The sequence below is a fragment of the Drosophila gunungcola genome (assembly GCF_025200985.1).
Source record: "Drosophila gunungcola strain Sukarami chromosome 3L unlocalized genomic scaffold, Dgunungcola_SK_2 000003F, whole genome shotgun sequence".
In the NCBI taxonomy this organism is placed as follows: domain Eukaryota; kingdom Metazoa; phylum Arthropoda; class Insecta; order Diptera; family Drosophilidae; genus Drosophila; species Drosophila gunungcola.
Window position 1 is genome coordinate 312,558 of NW_026453179.1, and position 22,337 is coordinate 334,894.

Consider the following 22,337-nt stretch of genomic DNA (forward strand, 5'->3'; position numbering starts at 1 on the left):
ACAATTATAAATATTTATAATTTAATGAGGCCTAAATTCCAGTAAAAGTTTAAATGGAATTTAAATTGAAAACCCACCTGAGCTATGACCAGTGCCCACCAAAGCCAAATTGAAATCGGATTTGGCACGTGGCAACGAGTTTTGGGCGTAGTGCGAGGCCCCAGTGACTCCCATTCCGGAAATGTTCTCCCGCTCGTGCAAGGTCCGCATATCACCATATGGGGCATCGATGCTACGCGACTTCTTCAGCTGGGCGCCGTGGCTCTGGAGGTGCTCATCGTCTCCGTCCTTAATACGTTCCTGTTCAAAGAAACACAATTTCGGTAAGTTAAGGTCCTTCTCATTGACATAGATTAATATTATTTATATAATAAATTATTATAAAATTAGTTTTAGTTGAAATCTAAGCCGAAGCTTGGTTAAACTGTTTACTTAAGGAAAGGTCGCAAAAACAAAATAACTTTTAGTTTATTTGGAACTAAAAAATGGTTTTAATATCATTTAAATATATACATATGTTGGATATTATGTTGTTGTTTTCCATGTTATTTTAGCAAGATATTCTCTAAAAAAAAGTCGTTTCTTTTATTCCTTCAACATTTTTGGAGATTTTGTTAAAAATTAAACTAAAATGAAATTTATTTTGAATTGAAAATGTGTGTGTTTACTGTTGAATTTAATTTTATTCAACCATTTTCTAGGTAATACAACGATTTGTATTTTCTGTTTTATTTTGATTGTATGGAAAGTGGAAGAGCCGCGTGGTTAACAGAGTGGTTATCACCCAATCGGATGGGATGGGATCGGATGAACATAATGGGCATGGACGGAGATGACTCACCAGGCGTCGCATGTTGCCGCTGTTGTTGTTGATGGCGATGTTGATGTTGTTGTGGCCATTGCTGCTGCTGTAGCCACTTTCGTACGCGGCCGGGGGAATGATCTCACGAGAAGCGGCAATCTCTTGCCAATTTTCGAAATTATTATCAATTACCGTCTTGCCGGTGGTGTGGTAGGCCATCCAGTGCTTGGCGATCGAGCACTGGCGCTCCAAGACGAATCCGTACCGTCGTCGCTCCTGTGTCATGGCCTTCTCGTCCAGAACGGAAGTGGGAAGGAGTGAAAGAAGCGTACATGGTAATAAATTTGTAATGTTTTTTTTTGGATCATTTAAATATTCTCTTGAAATTATTTATTATTTATTTTATTATTTACAACAAATCACAAGTAAAATTGGTATATAAATGAAATTGTTTAGGTCTCAAATATATGTGGACTTGGTGGCATTATTAATCATTTTTGCAATAATGAATTCAAAAAAACAAAATAACCTTACAAATGTTTAAAATTACCAAAAGATGAGTACTACAAAAATGTAGTTTAGGAGAAATTTATGGAGTAGGTTAATTTTTTAGATCATATTTACAAATTTAGTGACAGCTATATAATTATAATTATTTAGCTAAATTAAGTACAAAAAAAATCGAAATTTTATATATAATGGCTAAAATGGCTTTAAATTAGGAACGTGCAAATAACAAAATGATCTAAAAATGTTCAAAACGGAATAATTGTCATTTGGCATCATGTAGCTTCTACTTTAAAATTAACTTTAAACTGGATTAGCTTTTAATATGATTTTTTAAAGGATATGATTTTGGTTTCTGTGTAATGGGTGGATCAAGATTCGGCTTGCAGCCAACGAACTCACATTCTTGTAGCTCTGATCGCAGAATACATCAAGCTTCTTCTTCTGGTCCTCGAGCAATTGGAGGCTCTGTGGGAAAATGATGTTTTTTGGAGGATCCTCACATCGTTTGAAGGTATCCACTTACCCGCAGCTCCTTTTCGGTGTTCTCGGGCGTGGCCTTTTTCTTGCGCTGCTTCTTCATCGTGGAGACGGCCTTCTGGTAGCTCTCCATGCGCACCTTGTGCTGCTGCAGGAACTTCTTCTGCTCGTGCTGCACCACCTTCGTGTCCTTCTCCAGATTTGTCTCCAATGGCACCAATAGATCCACGTAAAAAGCTTTTAGCTGAAACACAAAAAATATGTTTATTTAAATGATGATATGATTTATATCGGATCGATACTTTATATATTTGATTCATATCATAGCACATATTTTTATTAATAATGATAATAATAACCATTCAATTGGTTGCCTAACGTTTAAAAAATATATATATATTATCTCAAAAATCGTTGCATTTGTATAATTTTAAAATATTCGGTTTACAATTATTTTCGAAAACTTTTCTTTTTTAATGATGTAGTGGAAGAGAATAGGCATTGTATTGATTCATTTAAATTTTAATATTATCCAAAATATCTTTAAATAATTATGAACTTGAAAAGACAATATATTCCAGCAAAACTTATTATTACTCACAATATTCATATGCTGCTCCTGTATCTCCTTGTTGACATTTACAACGCTCATCAAAGCCGAACCTGAACAGAATAATAGTTGGGATCACATTAGGATTTATGACCATCCTCCGCACTGTCTTAAGGTCTTTTGCGGTCTCCATTTGAAGTCTTACCAATATCGCCCGTTCCGCTTTGCTGGGCGTTCATCGCAATCTTGGCCAATGCTTCATTGAATAGACGCGAGGCGGTTGCGGCACCTGTTGCATGAAATGGCACGGAATGCATTGCAAATTAGTTAACTGTACCCACTTGCAGCAGTCGATTATGGTGTTACTATACTATGTACATATACTACATATACATATCATATATGATACATACCGTGCAACGCCTTGAGGTAGCTTTTGCCCGCCGCGATCAATTGCCTGGCACCCGGATTGAATCTGTCGAGTATGTTCTGCAATTGAGAGGAGATCGGTGATCGGAGATCGATGGCATCGTTAGTTCGGATATCCATAGGCGAGCTTATCGCACGGTTAATTAAATGTAATTTACTGGCCAGCATGCACCAACATTTCAATTTCATTTGTTATAAACATTTCCCCGCTCCCCTCCCCGCTTAAAAGTTGGTAATGGTTTTGCCCGTTTCGCCGCTGGCAGTAAAAGTCTGGTTGTATAAGTTAATTCGAGACAATGTTGTGGTCAGGCAGCGACATCATTAGTTCCGTGTAACCAACTGAACACACTCGTAATGCTAATTGTTCGTTTAGCAATCTCCCATCTATGATTTAGCGGTGAATGTAAATGAAAGTTATCTGATGTATTGGAAAACAAGACTGCGGAATGCATTTTTAGTACTATGCATTTTCTGCAGCAAAATTGGATACTGATATCGCAGTCAAACAAATCATACAAATTTACTAGATTAGCTGCGAATTTTATAACCATTTTTTACGATATGAACATTCTAAAACGTAATCCCAATTAACCAGTTCACTTATCATTAGTATACTATCATAGCATTGTGAAACCTGTTCGGCAAATTAGGTCTGCGAAAATAAAGTTTGAATTTACTGGTTGCAGTTTTTTACTGTCGGTAGTAAAATTTTTGCTAAGCAAAGAATGAGGAAGACGTCCATTTAGTTTTTGACTTCATAGCCTAACTCGTTTTCAAGTAGTTGATATTATTGAATAATATTAAGTGCTACCTAACTAAAGCTAAATAGTTCGCTTCAACTAGTTTAGTTTAAAAAACTAAACCAATGTACTTTTATTACTTGCTAACCAATCATAACTCAACTTTTGACCGTAGCTTTAGGAAATATTTGAATTAAAACAACATTATCTGTACTTAAATATTCTTATTCAGCAAGCTCAATAGATCATCAATCATCATTTAACTTTGATCCCTTGAGTTTTGTGGCCTTAACACCTTTAGTGATTTATCATCCGCAGAACTCCCCCATAAACAAATCTATTTAAATATGAATTACACCATCTTCATAAATCTATTACTGAATATGAGTCATATTAACAATCAATTGATCTTAGATAGGGCCTCGGAAAATGCAAAACGATGAACAGGCAAACGACAATTAATTAACAACTTGGCACATGATTTGCATACAATTCGAGAGATGAAGGTGCATTACTGCGGGATGACGTGAATCGATGAATGTATGAATGGATTGTCATGTGGAAGGGAAGCTGACATCATCGGAGTGTTGACACCATAAAACACCACAAAACATGACAAAGACACACTTTGGTCCTGGGCTTGGCCTAAAGTTGAGTTGTCGACCAGACAATGGCGAACATTTAACACGCAAACCCAAAAATTTGAATTCTCTTTGGCCACAAAGCGTTTGCATTGTTCCAAAGGCACACACTTTTTAATTTTGCGCTAGGAACTATCCAAGATTTCGGGCTAAGTATAATTGATTGTTGTTCTAGCCAAGAAATACTTTGACACTCAATCACTTCCGGCCATGAGCTGATCAACAGCTTGGCACTCACGTCTGGCTACCGAATTCCTTGGCCCGAAAGTAATTAGCAACAAAATGTGAAATACCCATATGTAAACAAGGCATTCCGTGTGGAACAGTTCGGTTCGCTTGTGACTCGGGTTATTGCCAAATATTTACGCCTCGACATATTTGCTTCTCTAAATTTATTGGCCGCAAATGTGGCAGCAAGGCGTGGGAATGATTCGAGCCAGCACTCGAGATCATATACTTACTTATACTCAAATACTCAGATACTTAGATACTCAACCCCAAGGTCGTTGTCTACGTTTAACGATTCAACTTGCTCGAGTGTTTGCTTTTATGATCTACCAGCTGGCTGATTTAGTTCGAAACTCCACTCTCAGATACAGATATCCACTGCAAGTAAATCTGCATTTCGGTGTATCTTCTTATGTTTATTTTACCTAAGTGCACTTGACTTTGCTGACCTAAGTGTAGTTGTTTTTAATTTTGATACAGATACCCAAGTAACTTCGTGAATTCAAGTGCGTTTTCAGAGGCCTTTGGGGCTCAACGTTTATGGGTTTATCAATGTTAATTGTTTCGTTTTTCTGCGCTTTGCGGTAAACACATTTTGTGGTTAAATGCAATCAATGTTTTGGGTTTGATCTGTGCGAATTGACTTGGGACTTACCCTACAATTTGTTAAATGATTATACCCTTGAAAGTAATTATGACAACAGATTATAAAAACAATGAGAAGAAGGCTAAGTATTTTTAGATGAATTGTTAAAGAAGTTTTTTAAAAAATTTAAAAACAATAAACAATTTTGGTCATTTTTGTTTTTTAAATAAATTTTATAAAATTTTTAAAATTTGTTTAGTTGAATTTATAGACTTTTAAATGCTCTTTTAAAATGCATTATCATTTATTTAACTTGCTTTAAGCCTTGTATTTCTCCTAATTTAATAACCATAATAGGAGTCTGGTTTCCTTTAAATGTGATGGCTATCAGCTCGTGTAATTGGTCTAACGGCTTAACAAATTCCTACTCGTTCGAACCAGCAATTAACATTTCTCCTTGCTCACCCACTCTTGGCCAAATGCTGACGTAATCGCTTATCACGCCCGCGAATCTGCGACCCACCGACAACACTTAACCCGAAATTAATTGAGGTAGTCTTGCCCAGTGAGGTACATTACCCAGATCCCAATCCCAATTCCCATTTGAAAACCCAGGCCCAAACCCAAACCCAAACTTGGTCTCTAATCGTACGCTTAACATAAATCGCCACCAGTGGAGCGCCACACACATGTAATTTTTTTTAATTAAAACAGAGACTAAATGCAAAGCATAACACGAAAGCCCCATTTGCTTAAAACAGCCAACGAGGCGGAATGTTGAGCGGTACACTGAGCAAAGCGGTCCTAACATTTTAATTACTAGTTTTGAAATTATAAATGACACTTGAAAAAGTCCAAAGTCTTGGCTAAAAATATAAATAAACCCAAAAACTTTTTTAGAAATCACATAAACAAAAATATTTTCTGATATATTAACAAAAAATAAGTCAGCCCAAAAATTAAAAAAAAAATAATTTCATATTTCAAAGCCCGCTTTTTAGTTTTTTAAGCTAAAAATAGTTTTCAAGCTGTATATTTCCATGATATTTCTCAGTACTAATGTTTTCAACCAACTTTTTTGTAGCAAAAGCATTACATATGAAATTTTTCATTAAAAAACCTACTTTTAGTTCACCATAAAGTCGAAAAACGGGCCCAATTTTATTTACAAACACTATAGTGCTGTTCTAGTAACTTTAAATATTAAGTACTTTTCAAGCTATTCCTGAAAGGTACTACATTGCAACAATCATTAGTTCATAAAACCACTAACATAAGGTAATAAAAAAAATATACATATTTGGATAAGTGCTTTTGTTACATTACTTTTTAGTGCCACAAGTGCTAGCAAGTGAAATAATAGTATACCGCAAAATTACGTTTTTTTAAGTCCTTAGAGGCGATTGAATAGTACATAAAAATCATATTTTAATGGTAGTTTAAGCTTACGTTTTTTTTCGGTGTCTTATGGGTAGTGAGGATAGGGACAACGGGGGGCATTTGGAGAGCCTCTTTCGGGTTAGGCCATAATTTAACGACGCCAGCGAGCGACACACCCACCTCAGAGCATGCGAGAATGCACACTACACCTCTACACCACTAGCCGAAACAACAACAGTAAACCGCAATTATGCCAATTAGAAACCAACAAATGCAAAAAGCAACACGCAACAGGTTTACCGGCAACAATTCAACATTCAACATTGGCGATGGCGATGGCGATGGCAACCCAAGTCAACTGTTGACAAAACCTCAACGAAGGCGTCAAGGCGCAACCAGTCACGCCTTCTTTTCGGGGGAAGGGGGTTTGGGGTTCGAGGTTCCAGGTTCCAGGGAGTGCTAAAGTGCCCCCCTCCACCTCCCCACTCTGCGAAAAGATGAACGCAAAGTGCGTGAAAAATGCTAAACGTAAATAATTCTCGCTTGCGTGACTTCTTCCCACGTAGTTGGAAAACCAGCTCAAATGAAATTGTTGTAATTTTGTCTAAGCGAAGACTAGATGTCCTTGGCGATAGGGAAATATATATATGAAGGTGGGACATGCCAAGTGGACTTTAAGGATGAACAGCCTAAGTTTAAGTTTATCTATACCATCAGCAATCAAAACCAATGCTTTGACTCACAAAATGTTTAAAAAACTCATTGAAATTAAAGGAATATTGTTTTTTTTACAACCCTGAATATTTTTGTATTTGTTTTTTGAATAGTTCTAATAAAATGTTCAACAATTCTTAACAAAAAATATGTTTAGATGTCAACTACCCAAGCTATTGAGATCAATTTTGCTTAGGCGTTTGGCATAATCCACACAATCTTATCATCGGTTAGGGTACATGAGAAATGGACCCACTGGGATTGGTATGGCTTCTCGCCGGCGAGTCGGACGTTAACCCAGTTCCATTTGCCATGGTCATACCCATGCCCATGCCCAAGCCCAAGTAACCCCCCCGGATCGCCTCCATCCAGACGATGTGACATCGTTCCGAGTGGCGTCGGCCCCTCTAATGCAGCAGCCTTAGAAATGCCTTTCAAACATGGCAATCAGCTGCAAGTTCTCAGTTCCCAGTTGCCAGTGTGCAGTCCATGGTCCGAGGTGCACACTTGCCGCCTCTTTTCACAGCTCCAATCCTCCAATCCACCAATCCTCCGTCTGTGGGCATTAGGTGGCTGCAATTTTAATTTATTTCCACGTTTCTTGCTGGGAGCTTCAGCACATCGGACACCTTCGTCGTTCCATGTGTGTGCACCATGCTGGGTGCCAAACTCTTGAGGGGCTTCACCTCCTGCTCCGACTGCCCCGTTTTTTAGTTTGCCCCAGCAGGTTGGCTTTTGTGTGGTCAGCTGGATGTCATTCTGATCCAATCACTGGCGGCAGGCTCTCACAGTGGCTTCGGTTTCGATTTATGTTGCCGGGAATGTGCCATAAATCTAAGCGAATGACAAACAATCCGAAGGCATTCATCGCCAACGCCAGTTTGCAGGCAGCTGTTTGAATGAAATGCGTTTTAAACATCGACTTGACGGCCCAACATGCGGTTTTATTCACATGGAAACAAATATGTGGATTCACGTGAGAGGAAAACTGGTTGTTGGGGGTTCTTTATGTTATACTTTAATGGGCAATAAAGCAAAAACAATAAAATTACCATGTTGACACACAAAGAAAATATATTATGAACTTTTTAAGGCTTGAGAATTGCCAATAACAACCAATTATGAACATTTCTGAGGCTAAAGAGTTGATTCTTTTAAATTTAATAAATTAACTGATTATATTTTTAAAAGAGATTTAACAAAAAGTTAAGCTTTTTTAGATAAATATATTTAAAAGGGAAAGTGAAAGCGGCTATTGCAATTATCTCTTGAGTACATCTCTCAACCAACTTTACTCGTTTGCCATTCAAGATTTATGGTTGAACAGAGTACAAGATTTATTACGGGTGCGAGCAAAAAAATTAAGCAAGTTTCATAAATTACAACGAAGCTGGTGAATTATATAAGCATTTGAGTACATAAGAGATCTAAATTAATCATTTTTAACATAAAACTGCAACGAGAATAACAATAACTTATAAATACAGCGGAAACGTATAATTTACACTTTTTGTACAAAATAAATAATGCAAAATGACAATACAAAAAGTAATTTGCAATATTTTATTAGTTGTAAGCACACGACTCTTATTTTTTCTGGGAATTTAAATATACTAGAGAATTTTCATTGATAGATCAATCAATTAGCTAATGGGCAGTAGAATCCAGATTTCTGCTCCATTTGCATACCCGTACATGCAGAATCCCTCCCAAAAAAGTTAAGTGTGTCAATTTTAGAAAGGCCAAATCGCGACTCTGAATAAAGATAAGCAAAAGCGGTGTGCTAATGAGTTGAGAATAGCCAGCCGAAAAACGAATGCTATCGAATTAATTAAAACCCGTTTAAGAACTTGCACAGACCAACCCAGAAGTGAGTTCACACAGTTCCAGACCACAAAAAAAAAACAGACAGGCGATCTATTAAGCCAAACGAAGCAAAAAAATGCAGTTAAAGAGAAAAAATGCGAAAATGAAATGTTGATATAATAAATCGATTGATAGACCAGTTCAGCGCGAGCATTCAAGACAATTGCGCATAAATCATAGCGAATTAACTCATAATATGGTGTGTGTTGAGGAAGTGACTTCAGTTGATTGATGCACGGCCATTGAGATTCCCATTCCAATTCCAATTCCGATTTCTTCCTGCCATTGACAGAGCGAGTTCGTTTCCTCAGTCTTTCGTTTGCACTCGGGCTTGTCAAGTGGGCCCCAACCCACTAATTAAAACAGCCAGCAGCACCCATTTATTCGATTTACATTACACGGTTGCGACGCTGTCACATATTTATACAATAATAGTGCGAAAAAAAAAAACATAAGTAAAAACACCAGCGGGAAAAATGCAAATGCTGGTCGCGAAAATGCAGCCATGTGCAACAAGCTGCCAAGGAAGCAGCCCAAAAACAAAATTTCCGCAATTTCAAGCGGCAGAAACCGCAGAAACAGCAATAGCAACAGCAAGTTTTCAAAGGAAAAAAAAAAAACAAAACTAAAAGTTACATAATGAAATAGATGCGCGAAATGTGCAATACGCCTCAACTTGGGGCAGATGCAACCGAACCGCTGCAAAATGAAAAAGAGAAGCCGAAACTTGCCAAACTCTCGAGGCGGAGTCGTCGCGTCTGTCGTCGACTTGGGATGATTTCGGGGGATTCGCAAACAAACAAATCAAATCCCCAATTGAACTCGTTTGCTCGACTGGATATATACGGGCCTATGCCAGACGAATGTAGGTATATATGGCCAGAAATGTATGCCGAAAAATACCACTCAGCCACCGTATGTCGTGACCAAATTTGGCTACGAATTTGCAGCAACAGCAGCCCAACCAACAAGACAAAACTCACTTTCAAATGTATCTTTGCCATTTTTATCGACAAATATTTGTGGCTCTCTGTTTCTGGCTATGATTTAATCACCCTTTTTAGGTGGTAGTTGAAACTTAAGCTCAACTATGTTAGCGGCACATCAATAAATTATGGTTAATATCTATGAGTATAATAAAGTAAACACTGTTTTTTTTTACATTAAACGAACGCCTCGAAGCTGAAACAATTAAATTGTTTATTCCAACCATCAAAACGCTACTATTAAATTAAAGGTTTCTTTGGTGTTGAATTTTTGATTTTGCAAAGATTGTACTTAATTTATCTAATATGGTCTCTAGACTCCTTTCATAAATAAACCAATAATTTATACCTCAATACCCTGCACACCCTCAGTTTGTTAAGATAAATTTAAATTTTAAAACTTTATCATCAAACTGTCTGGTAAATATATAATATTTTTAATATTTTGTTATTCATGTGAAATTTCAAGGGTATTCAGGGTAAACTTCCAAGTCACGGTTTTTTTGTTTTCATTTTGTAGTTTAATTTTGGTTGCTTTCATTTGAAGCCATTTATGGAGATCGCGTGTGGCGATAAATTTAGTTTACAAAAAGAAAACGTTTAAGGTTATAAATTGTTTTCCAAAAGACTAAACATCGTTATGAGCCTAACAGTGAATTAGTCGTAAGTGGCTAATAGAAATGGCCTTCATGCAATAGCTACGTTAATATTTAGGTGTCAGTGGGGTTACATAAGTTTCGATTTGACCCTCAGCTAAGTGGAGTACACGATAATGTAATGGAGAAAAAATTACAAATTCTTATCACATGTTTGAGTGTTTATAAACCGAGATTTTTGAAAATTGTCAAATCAACTGAAATATTATTTTTGTATGAACAAGTTTAGCTCAAGATAATTTATCATCATCCACAGAAAACTCATATAAAATTCAATTATTTATTTCGTAACTAAAAGTATTATAAGGATTTTTTACGACTTTGGTAAAAGATATAAAATTTTAAATTTGTGAAAATCGTTTTAATCTTATTATTTAGTAAGTCAAGTTTTTTTTTTAATTTGAAATTTGAAACCCTAAACCCTAAGAAATGTAATAATTATTTTACAAATAAAATTAACACCTCAGAATGGGTACACATAAATTGTCTAGCACCCATTTTTCATGGCAATTAACAACACGTAGAGTGGTTTAATTAATAAAACAAATACAATATGTTGTAATAGTGAAGAGAACGAGTCACTTACCCTGTACACGCCATCGACGAGTTTTGTAACTTCCTCGGCCTCCATTGTGGCTGGACTTATTTGCGGGCCCTCCTGCCGATGGATGTGGAGTGGATTCAAGTAGCCGAAAACCGCGGGCTACTGATCGATAATGATGAATTGAGCGCCCCGAAAGCCGAAACACGAAAATCACTTGCAGCCCCGCCGAAATTCACTTTCAACTGCAGCGCCCAAAGAAGTCAATATGCACTCGATTTTCACTTTCTAAAGTGGCACACACACATATACACACACGGGGAGACACCGTCGCCGAAAATTGACTGAAGGAGACCGAGACCCAAAAGTGGCAAGAGACGTTGAACCGGGCCGTAACGAAAGACTCGAATTTGGAGTAAACTTGTAACTTTGACTTTCGTTGCACAGAATCTTGGAAATCTCGTTTCATGTCGTGACTTTCTTTTTGGCGGGCAGCAGACGAAGCTCAAAGCACCAACCGCACCACGTAAAGCGATCCAGGCAAATGAAATACCAACCGAGTTCAGACTTTTGCTTTGAGTTGAGTTGGATTGTGTTGAGTTGGCTTGTTTCTATTTCTCGACGGGTTTGCTGGGGTCTTCGGGTCGTGTTTGTTGTTTGTTATCAACAACTTGTGGCTTCGGCACGTGATTGAGTTGTTCGTGAATCTGCAAAGAGAGAATCGGAAGTTTGCTCAGTCAGCTGATATATAGAAAAGGCCTAAAATTGAACTAGCAGAAATGCTTGGCAACCAGCAATATTTAATCGATACTCGCGAAGGAATTTTAACAGGCCAAGAGGTAAGATTTTGGCAGAATATATAGTAAATTACAAAAATATACACAATTTATTAAAAGATATTTATAGGAAGGTAAGTCAATTTCATAAATGACTTAATTGTTAGGCAATATAAAGATAATGAAAAAAGAAATTAAAAAAATTGCTCGCATTTTTGTTTTTGCTTATTAAAAAGTTATTAAACACACAAAAAAAACTGAAAGTTTGGTTTAAAGAATGGTATCTTGAGAATAAACTACAGACAATATTAAGGTATAAGTGTTAATTCAATACTAAACAATATTATCCTTATACTTTTTAGATTCATTTTTATACCGAAGAGTCTTAAACTCACATAAGTTTTGTTTCGGTACATTCATGGTTAAAATTTAATACTCATCTTAATGAAACATTTTTTCAAATTTAAAATTCGTGTAACATATGTGTTTAAAACATAAACTTATATATTTTTTAAACAAACACTCAAATAGCCTTTGAAAATATTTTTTTTAAATCCAAACAGTGTTAACACGTGAAAATGAGTAAACTAGACGACTTGCTGGGCAAAAAGAAAACAGTGGTTCCCGTTTTGGACCTCAGTCGCAGCAATATCCAGACCGTGGAGGAGTTCAAACGGCTGCTGGAGAAGGTGCCCGACTACAAGATGCGGCCGGTGAAGGTGCGCGCCGAGGAAATAAAGATCCGGGAGAAGGACTACGCCTTCAAGATGCCCAAGAAGGAGATGCGAAAGTTGTTGAGGGCAAATGGCGAGCGGGAAGCGATGTACATCTATGCGGATCCGGTGCCCAGCGAAATGAAGGACGTGGTGCTGATGGAACTCTGTGCCGTGCCCATCGACTGGAAGATGCTGACCACTTTGAGGCCGAAAAACAAGCAGGAAGAGGAGTACTTCAGCCGAATGGTTGAGATGGGAAAGTTGGAACTGAAAACCGAGGCCCGCGATCGCCGAGAATTTGCCCTGAACAACTGTGTCAAGAAAATCAAGAATAAATCGGGCATTGTGGAAACTCGACTGATGACCTGCGAGTCCTGCGGCGAGGAAATGTGTTGTGGTAATTAAAATCAAATATACCTATATCTAGATATTTGTAGACCTAACCAAACCAATATATATTTTATTTAGGCAAGTCTTGCGGTGATTTCAACTATGATCTGTACATTCGTGTCGAGGCCCGGGTGGTTAAGCCCAAACCGGCCGTTTTGGCCTCCAACAAGGCCAAGTTAAATGGTCGCAAAAAGTCAACGGTGGGCGGCACCAAGATCAAGGTCAAAAAGTCGTCAAACAAAAGCAGTTAGAAAAACTGAATGAAAAAATATTATTGTATGAATAACAAATATTCAAAAAATGTCCTTAACAACCATAATTATTCGCTACTATACTTGTAACATTTTTTTTATAAATAACACTCATATACAACTCAAATGGAAGTTATTAATTTATGAGAATTAAAAACTTATGGAATTTTTAAGTTGTAAACACATTAAGCCATGTGTAGCATTTAATAAAGTTGCTAATTAATCAATATTTTTCATTCCTTTTAAAACCAAGGTGTTAAATAAAAGAACCTAAATTTAATTATAGAGCAAAACACATACAAGCTACCACACTATCAACAAATTTGGCCATTTATATTGAGCGTTTTACACGTTATTTACTACCAATAAAGTTTTAGCCAGTTCTATAAATGATGGTAACAAAATCCAATAGTATATGTACATTTTCTTTAAAAAACTGAAGTAAACATTTGTATAAAAGTATTCCATTTAAGATTTTTAGGTTTTTGTTTTTTTTTTGGTTCGACACGAATACTTATGCTTCTGTCTAACGAAATCCACTTAACATCAACACTGTGAGCGAACAGCTTCAAAAAATGTTGTAAACTGCTGAGATAATGAACACAACTCAAATGCAAAATAGTAGAAATTTTCGACGATTGTTTCCCGCTCAACAGGCGATACTCAAGTGTTTCTTTTTTGCCGGTCAGCAAATGCGGCACTAGCCGCATAAAGCTCAAAATGAAATGGCTAAAATATTTAAATTGCCACAGAGCAACACGGCAACGCAGCCGAATGGCCATTAAGACAAAGTCAACAAGGTAACAGGGGTTCTGTGCTCGGTGGTCTGGAGAGACTTACAAAATACACTCAGCAAAAAAGGAATTTATTTAAATTGGGTTTTGAAACGACTTTGTATTGATTTTTGTCTCTTAAACTAAGTTTTTGATTTCTTTTGATTATTTCTGTACTTTAAATTAGAAAATTTGTTTGAAAATGGAAGAAAAAAATGTATAATATTCATAAGAGAACAAATCTTAGATAAATTTTCAAATGGTTAGCAATGAGCACCTGGGATAGGAAGGTAAATAAAGCCAAACATTGTTTCAGATTTTTGAATTTTGGTCATTAAATTGTCCAATTGGGATCTATTTTTGAAATGAAACAATACCCATGTGATGATAAATTCTTTAAATATTTTTTCTTAAGGTGATGGATGTACGAAATGGCGCCGGAGGCGACTTCGATGCGTTGGCGACATCGCTCCAGTGGCAAGCAGCCACTTACAGCCCACGAATCGCTACTCGGAGGCTTGTGCAACAATTTGTGCAAGTCTCGGCTCTCGGCCAGAATTCAATGGCCGTGCTTTAGAGCCTGTCTCCGATTCTCCACTTCTCTAGACCCCCGAACACCGTTCCCCACTAATTCTTCTCAGTCTGCGGAGTTGCACAGCTTTTGATTACTAATGAGCCGAGTTCGCTGTTGAGCTCTGTCAGCCCCGATCGCAGCTCTGATTTATGCGGTTTATTTATGGAAATATCTATTCGCGTAGAAATTGAAAATTTACTTTGAATATCAAATTTATAGCCTGACGGCACAGCCGGGGGCCGAGGCGAAGCTTTGCATGGAATCTTAATTTGATTTTGATTTTCTTGCAACGCAGCTTGCAATTAGTTGAAGAATGTGTACAAAAATGGAGTAGGCCTAGTCTGATTAGAAATTACAAAGTTTGATCAACTTTATCTGAATAAATAAACTTTAAAAACGAATAGAATTCTATTTCACCCTTAAAATCAAGAAAAAGTTAACAGGATATTGACCTATTTTAAAGGATTTTCGAATTTTGGAATATGGCAATGTTTTTATAAAATAAATGATGTTCTTTTTTTGAGTGAATTAGATCCAGCTATTTAAACATAATCCTACTTGGATAAGCCTTTCCAATCATTTTTTTAATAACCTTTTTCTTTAGAAAATTAAAAGTCTTTGACTTTTTCACTGCATTACTTTGTATTGTCACGTGGGCTTAGATTACAACTTCCAAAATGAAATTATTATAATTTCCAACTAAATCGCTCTTCCACCAACTCAACTGCAGATTTCGCTTCCCTCGATGTTTCTATTCATAGTGACACTCGTAAATCAACTCAGACTGTTGACTTTTACCAACTTAATTGTGGAATCGAGTGTGGCACACCATTCAAGCCGAATTCTGTCATTGTGAGCTACCATTGAACTGCCGTGGAATAGGCAGCATCAATATGTCAGCACTTCGCCCCGGGTGACTTTCGTATCTTGGGGTCTTTCACCTGGTTAAAAGACGTGCCAAGTCGATTACGTAGGCACACGCGTCTTTAACTGCGATCTGTGTAACCGATCGGAAGATTTCCAACATAAACACGACCGAATGAAAATGAAAACAAAAACATGGCTCAAATGAAACGCATTTAAATCTTACGAAATGCTTGATGTCGCATCTCTATATTTATGCAGATGCAAGATAAACACATTCCAGATAAGCTGGCAAAGTGAGAGTGCCGTGAAGAAAGAAAGTTAGGCTCTTGTTTTCATTAGGCTTTCGTCTACGTGATGTCTGGCTGGGCCACGCCTCACAGCCTTGATTAGAATTCCAAGCTGAGCCCGCCTACGAAAGACTTAAGCAACGAACTTCGCAGCTGCATTCTTTTGATGCAAGGTTAGCATTACATCGTCACTGTGGTCAGCTGTGCAACCCGATATCACAGCACTCTAGCCGACGGCTTAATTATGCATCTGCCATGAAAATATATGCAAAAACAGCGCTTGTCTATTAAGAACAAGGACAGAATCGCCAGCCAGCTAACTTAACCCGAGAAACTCGAATAGAACATTGCTCAGCTAAGACTCTGCTGTGTGATTATTGCCTTTTAATTGCTGCCTTAGCTTTGGTTATTTGTGGAGTTTAATAATTGACTCAAAAAATACAATACCGAAAAAAAAAGTTAGAAGCATTGTTAAGTTAGAAAATGGTATGAATTATATTGAGTAAAAAATATGAATTTATTTATAACATTTTTTTAGCCTAAATGTATTAAACAAGATGCAACAAATATTAACAAGTAAACAAAAAGAGTTAAATAGGTTTTATAATATATTTAAAATATTTTAAATTAATTAAATATATATTTTTTCGTTTTAGATTTATTAAAAATTTAGTTTTAGTTTTATTATATTATGTTTTTTTTTTGGTTTTTATGTTGACTTGGTGTAATATATATTTATAATTATTTTTAACTATTATTTATAATTAAATAATTACAGAGTCTCTTTAAATTTATATTATCTTAGAAAGTATTTCATAAAACTTTATCTTGTGTAATAAATTAGTTGTTAGTAATACTTGCAGTCTATCAATAAACATGCAATTTTTCGAGTAAAAATTGATAGAAACTTTATTTGTTCGTGTAGACATCCTCTCAGCAAACCCAAGTGCATCCTCCCTTCCTTTGAATGGCCACAAATCACTTGGCAAACTTTCGCCGAATCGAAGAGCTGATGAGCAGTCAACGATCATTTTCCAGACAGTCAAAATACATGCGAATAATCGGGTAAACAACTTTAAGCAGCATGTCCAAAATCAATTAACTTAGGCCGGAGAAGAAGATTGGTGCGCAAAGTCGATGTCGGCGTCGGAGCCACTATTATCAAATGCTCATCATTAAAATTTGCTGCCTGCTGTGGCTGAAATCTCGACGTTACGATCAAATTGCAGCACATGTGAATACACGTGTGCCGCCGAGCCCAGAGATCTTGGACAAAGGTGAGCCGAAGATGTTGTGAAAATAAAATTAAACTAAAGGCCGAAGACAATGCACTGGGCCAAGGGGCTTTTGCAGATGCACACTCGTATCTGTGCGCTAAATTGCCGCCAGATACATTTGCAAATGAGTCTTAGAGAGACACAGCACACAGCACACAGCACACAGCACACAATAACATTGTTCAGCCATACCAAAGGAAACCTCATTTTCCACCCTACCCCCCCGTCCAGCTGCCATGCAAATCGAGAGACGCTGCCTGCTCGTTCAGTCAAATTGGCAGTGAAAGTAAAAGTTTAAGCTATTTTTTGCTCTCTGGGCTGTCGAACCAAAACGTAACAAATCCCAGCTCAAACCGTGGCCAATCGCTACAAACCGAACGCACAATGGAAGCTGACGACTGCCAGACATCTCGACTGACACTTGCTGCCATAAGGAGATGTAGTCCATGTTTCACTTTGCCCTGAACAAAACCGAACTGAACTGAGCCACCCAAAGACCATTGACCATCACCCGCTGACCCGAACCCACAAAAACCCATTTCCTTTCAGCAATTAATTTTTTAACAGCAATTATTTCAACATATTTTTCTTAATTAGAAAAACATGGCCTGCATTGAAAAAAATTTCAAAAAACTACTTGGAATGTAAAACTTCACACATATACATTTAATTTAAGCTATTAGGACAATTAGCGTATGTATCATTATAAAATATTTATCTGAAAATTTCTTATGTTCACAACGATTTTAATCAAAATGTTATTCAGTTTAAAAATAAAAATTATAATCAGAAATTTGTTTTTAAAGGCAAAAAAACTAACAATTCTACAATTTATACTATCTTAGCATGGATCGGTAATAAAAAGGTATTGTCAAAGCTTATTCTGAACCCATGTTAGTACGTAGATTATTACATTTTTGAAAGTCTTATAAAAGTTTTGTAGCAGAAAACAAGAGTTAATAAGTTTATCTACTCGTATTTGAATTAATTACCAGCTTTCTGGCCTTAGAAGATCCTCGTTTAGCGGAAACTATTTCTCTTCGGCCTCGCGTTGCTGTTCCATTAACCCACTGAGCAACGCTTCTCTGCAAGATTCCCCCGGCTGGAGGCTGATCACCGGACACACCCAACATGGGCTGCTCCAACCGCCCCCCACAAATATCTTCTTGGCGGAACGGTCGTGACTTCATTTAGCAGTACTGCTCACGTACCGGCATCTCCTGTTTATTGCCATTGCTGGCGGGAAAAAAAGAAGCTCTCCCCATCATAAATTAGGTGCAGATGGAATCTCAAAGTGCCGACTCTAGTTTGTCTGCAGTTTTTCTCTGGGAGCGTTAATGGCCATGCCCATAACGCTGAACAGGAACTGGCTGTAAGATCTACACCCACATCAAAGTAAATGAAGGAAAATTCCAAAGAAAATCTTAAAATGTTGTGATAATGATCAAATTAGTTATCTTAAATATGTGAGTAACTGGCTTTGCACAAAGGGGAAAAAAGGTATAGTATATTGAATATGTATAAGTAAATGCATTTCAAACACAACAACCATCAAATAAATGTTCAAAAATCGTCCAAGAAATAAAATATGCCTAAAATTGAAAACTAATTTTCTTATACTCAATAAAAATCAATCTTAATAAGAAGAAAAAACCGAATACAACATTTGTCAGTATTTTCTAGAAGGACTTATTTATTATAATATGAAGAGTGATATCATCCAAGAAGATCCTAAATTTGTTTATCTTAATTTAAGGACGCAATTAAAGAAAAATAAGTTATATTATAGATATTACATAGAACTTTAGCTTCTTTGTTATTTAATTTTTTTCAGGTATCGTGGAGCATTAAATTGTCTAAAAAAATAACCAAATATTATTTAAAGTCGGAACTCAACGGAACTAAGTACTTCCACGTGCTGCGAAAATAAATGCAGCCCGAGTTGATTGATTTGAAGGCACTTGTTATGGGATTTTCTTGTGTTGAGCAGCGGATCGGTAGCCGAAACCAAAACTCATTTGTCCGCCCACTCACCAATCATCAAAGTAGAGATACTCGAGCCCAAGACTTGTCTCTAAGACCCAGTGCTACGGACATGGAGTGCCGAAGTGAAACAAATCGCCAAACGATTGGCAACTGACGGTTGAGAACTGAGGACTGCGTCACCTGCAAGGAATGCGACCTTGAGCTGTCGTCGTCGGCTATATGGGGCTGCTTGTTCAGATGTCGTGACTGCCCAGGTTCAGAGCCAGAGCCAGACCCCTACCCATACCCATACATCGGTATCGGCCCAGGTAATTCCAAGCAGCAGCAACCACAATGCGAAATATCAGCCTGGCACAGACCACAAATACGCGAGAGTCTAAGTCGAAGTACTATAGTTGGCTGGGGACTGCGGGGATCAGAACCCACTTGAAATGAGATGTGATGAGAGGACAAGACACAGAAAATAGCGCAAGTATCTCATACAATAAAACACGTTTGACGAACGATTTGATGGTGAAGATGAAGATTGAATATCTGTCAGATAAGGCGTAGATGGCAACCGCAGCCAAAGTCTCTGAGAAGACGGCGCTCACTTTTATTTTCAGCATTGCAACCGCACTAGCCACAAAAACAACAACAAAAGCAAAACAAAAATCCCATAATAAGCCGAAAAAAACAAAGATCAAACTCCACTTGAATGAGAACAAAGCCCCAGCAGTAACGCGAATAATATCTCAGCTAAGGAATTGCTATACAAAAAAAAGTATCCGCCATATACCATTCGTTGGCTAAATTTATTTATTCCATTAGAAGCATTCAGCCAAACCCCATGAATTTGTCAAGCCACAAACGTTTCGCTCATTACTTAAATAAATATAAACAAATTTCTGATTTTGGGAGAATTATACTCTAGTATATAATAAACTCAAGTAATCCCAAATAAATATTTGTCTAAATACACAGCAGCAAGTACAAGTACAAGGCCTAATGAATATATTTTTTTATGATTGTACAGCCACTTTAATATTTATTCATTTAATGGGATTTATTTGCTCTCTGAAATAATTAACAGGGAGCTCAAGGTTAAAATATGTGGTATATACTTAGCTTTTTAGTTAAAAATCTACATTTATTTTATGAAATAAAATATAAATGAGTATCATACCCGCCCTTTCACCTGTAACTTTCCCACTGTGAATTGTTGATAGTTTTCTGAAATCTGCGTCTCTAACGTTTGCCCTGCTCGTTAATCGACTTCAGAAAGGTGGCACAGTTATAAACCTCGAACCATGAAATCGCATTAGAATCCAAGTCAATGAACTTCTACGACCGCTCGGCGTTTATTTATGCAGTCGGAGGCCCAATTAGTTTCGAGAATGTCTAAAAAAAATCGAAAAAACCACTAAAGTATTCGATTTGCCATTCGTGACAAATGCCCAACTGATTAAAACAAATATATTTTTTGCAATTTGAAATATCTGAGTAATTCTCCAGCGCATTCTTGAAGATTTGACACAGTTCTGATGAGGAAAAACCTGTTCTCGATCTGTGCTAGATTTGGTTTTTATTTTGCAGGTTTGCCTTTGTTTGTGTTTGCATTCCTACGATTCTAAAAAACCAGTTACAGAATCGATAATTTTCACTAAAATTACATTATGCAAATTAAAATTTGCATTTGGTATTCATTGAATTTCTCCCTTTACTCAGCGTCAAGTTCATTATCCGAGAATTTGGATTTCTTTTCAGCTTGTTCGTTTCATTGGAGTTCAACGGTTAAAAACTAAGTTCAAGAGATTTGCATAAATTACGAAACGAATTCGCTAGATCATTTTGTAAGAGACAAGAAACTTATTGTGAAATCTTGTGCTAAAACGATTATTGCATAAAAAGAACAGTTTAAATATTATGTGGATACAATTCCTTACCTTTCTTACTAATCTTTTGTATTTTTTGCTTTTTTTTTTTTGCCTTTTTTTCTCCATTACAAAAGTATCTAGGTCTGTGTACCAAATGAACAGGGCATTAAATTAAAACCATATTCAGCAGACTAACCCCAATTATGGTCGACCAGTTTTATGATAAACATTTCTGGCTTAAATTAGTCGTAAAACAAAAGACTCAAGCAACAAACTTGAAGCGTAATTACAACTACGTGCTGAGCGTTATTAAACTTTACGTTGATCTACCAGCAGAACAACAAAAGTGAAACAGAAGTAAACAAATGGCGCTTTCAGGTTTTCGGGGATCGGCACTCGTAAAAATCACTCAATAAACCAACGGAAATGACTTGCTCATCGAAATACGAAGGCGGCAAAACAAAAGTATTGCTTGACCAATAGAAATTTCATAATTAGCCGCCAGCGAAACCCCGCAATGTGAGCTAGCCAAATCACATTAAACCAAACCCCAAGAAGAAGCTGATGTACTACGGTTGCTGCTGTGGGGCATTCGTGCATTTAATTAGCCATTTTCACACATTTCACTTTCAACAAGCTGCCAAATTGTGAAAAGCCAAGATGCTGGACAACTTCATGAGGCAGTTTTTTTTTTTTTGTTTTTTGTTCCTCAATGAAACGCAAAAAAGCCATTAGCCGGTCAAGTGCACAAAGCGTAGGTTGGTTGACAAGACCGTTGGTTGTATCTGTGTATCTGTGTATCTTTGTATCTGTGTATCTTTGTATCTGGTCATCTGTCGCTTCCTCTGTTTTGTCTGTCCACCAACAAAAAAAAAACTCAGTAGCGGTGAATCGCTTTCAAGTGGCCAATTTCTATTTTTCCCTCCGCCGTTTTCATTTTTTTGGAAATCTTTTTTCGTTAATTGAAATTTCCCATCGCATTGAACTTGAAAGCTCGCAGACATTTGGCATAAATCTCAATCCGCCTGCGATGGCCAAAAATTCGATTTCCATTAGGCAAAGAGTCACATTGATTGGCAGTCGATGGCCCGAAGACTTGGCCAATTTTTGGCTTTCCTTTTTTCGCATTTTTTCTCATTTGCCCGCCGAACTTTGATTTCTAACTGCGTAATTAGCATTTTGATTTGTTTGCTTGTGGTGGCTGCTCAATTTGCATTTGATTCCCTACCCACATACTTGAGCCTCGATTAAAAATAGATATTGCGCCGACAGCTTAGCTCATCCAAGACAAAAAGTGATTTACAAACCTGTAATAGAACAGAAAAAAACGGAAATTAATGACCAAATAAAAGTCAAAGAGAATCGGGAAGAAAAAATATATAAGAGCACCCAAAAATATAATAGTTTAATTAAATTATGGGAGCTTCCAATTTAAATTTATTTTATTTTTCCGTGAAAGTTTTTTGTATACCTTTTTC

The 22,337-nt window shown here is 36.9% G+C and overlaps 2 protein-coding genes across 4 annotated transcripts in view; one reads left to right on the forward strand and one right to left on the reverse strand.

Annotated features, from left to right (window-relative positions):
• LOC128258237 (uncharacterized) overlaps window positions 1-22,337 on the reverse strand; it is a 34,086-nt gene that overhangs the window by 4,169 nt on the left and 7,580 nt on the right. Inside the window, 8 exon segments of the mRNA XM_052989749.1 lie at window positions 78-300; window positions 842-1,090; window positions 1,712-1,777; window positions 1,836-2,033; window positions 2,391-2,452; window positions 2,545-2,628; window positions 2,753-2,828; window positions 11,152-11,813. Of these exon segments, the coding sequence (XP_052845709.1) occupies window positions 78-300; window positions 842-1,090; window positions 1,712-1,777; window positions 1,836-2,033; window positions 2,391-2,452; window positions 2,545-2,628; window positions 2,753-2,828; window positions 11,152-11,196 (1,003 nt within the window). The 5' untranslated portion in view covers window positions 11,197-11,813.
• LOC128258249 (uncharacterized) lies at window positions 268-13,612 on the forward strand. Of its 3 annotated transcripts, none has more exons than XM_052989771.1 (3): window positions 268-323; window positions 12,446-12,995; window positions 13,067-13,612. In XM_052989771.1, exons 2-3 carry the CDS (start codon window positions 12,461-12,463, stop codon window positions 13,237-13,239), a joined length of 708 nt encoding a protein of 235 aa, XP_052845731.1. In that variant the 5' UTR covers window positions 268-323; window positions 12,446-12,460; the 3' UTR covers window positions 13,240-13,612. The 3 variants fall into 3 exon arrangements, with proteins under 3 accessions (XP_052845731.1, XP_052845729.1, XP_052845730.1); XM_052989769.1 differs by lacking the exon at window positions 268-323 and adding an exon at window positions 11,809-11,945; XM_052989770.1 differs by lacking the exon at window positions 268-323 and adding an exon at window positions 11,957-12,016.

What these genes read in the sequence shown, in the direction of transcription:
- LOC128258249 (XM_052989771.1), top strand. Translation starts at nt 12,461, where the DNA reads ATGAGTAAACTAGACGACTTGCTGGGCAAAAAGAAAACAGTGGTTCCC. An exon ending in CGGCGAGGAAATGTGTTGTG is followed by an intron (nt 12,996 to 13,066) that starts GTAATTAAAATC and finishes TATTTTATTTAG; the next exon opens with GCAAGTCTTGCGGTGATTTC.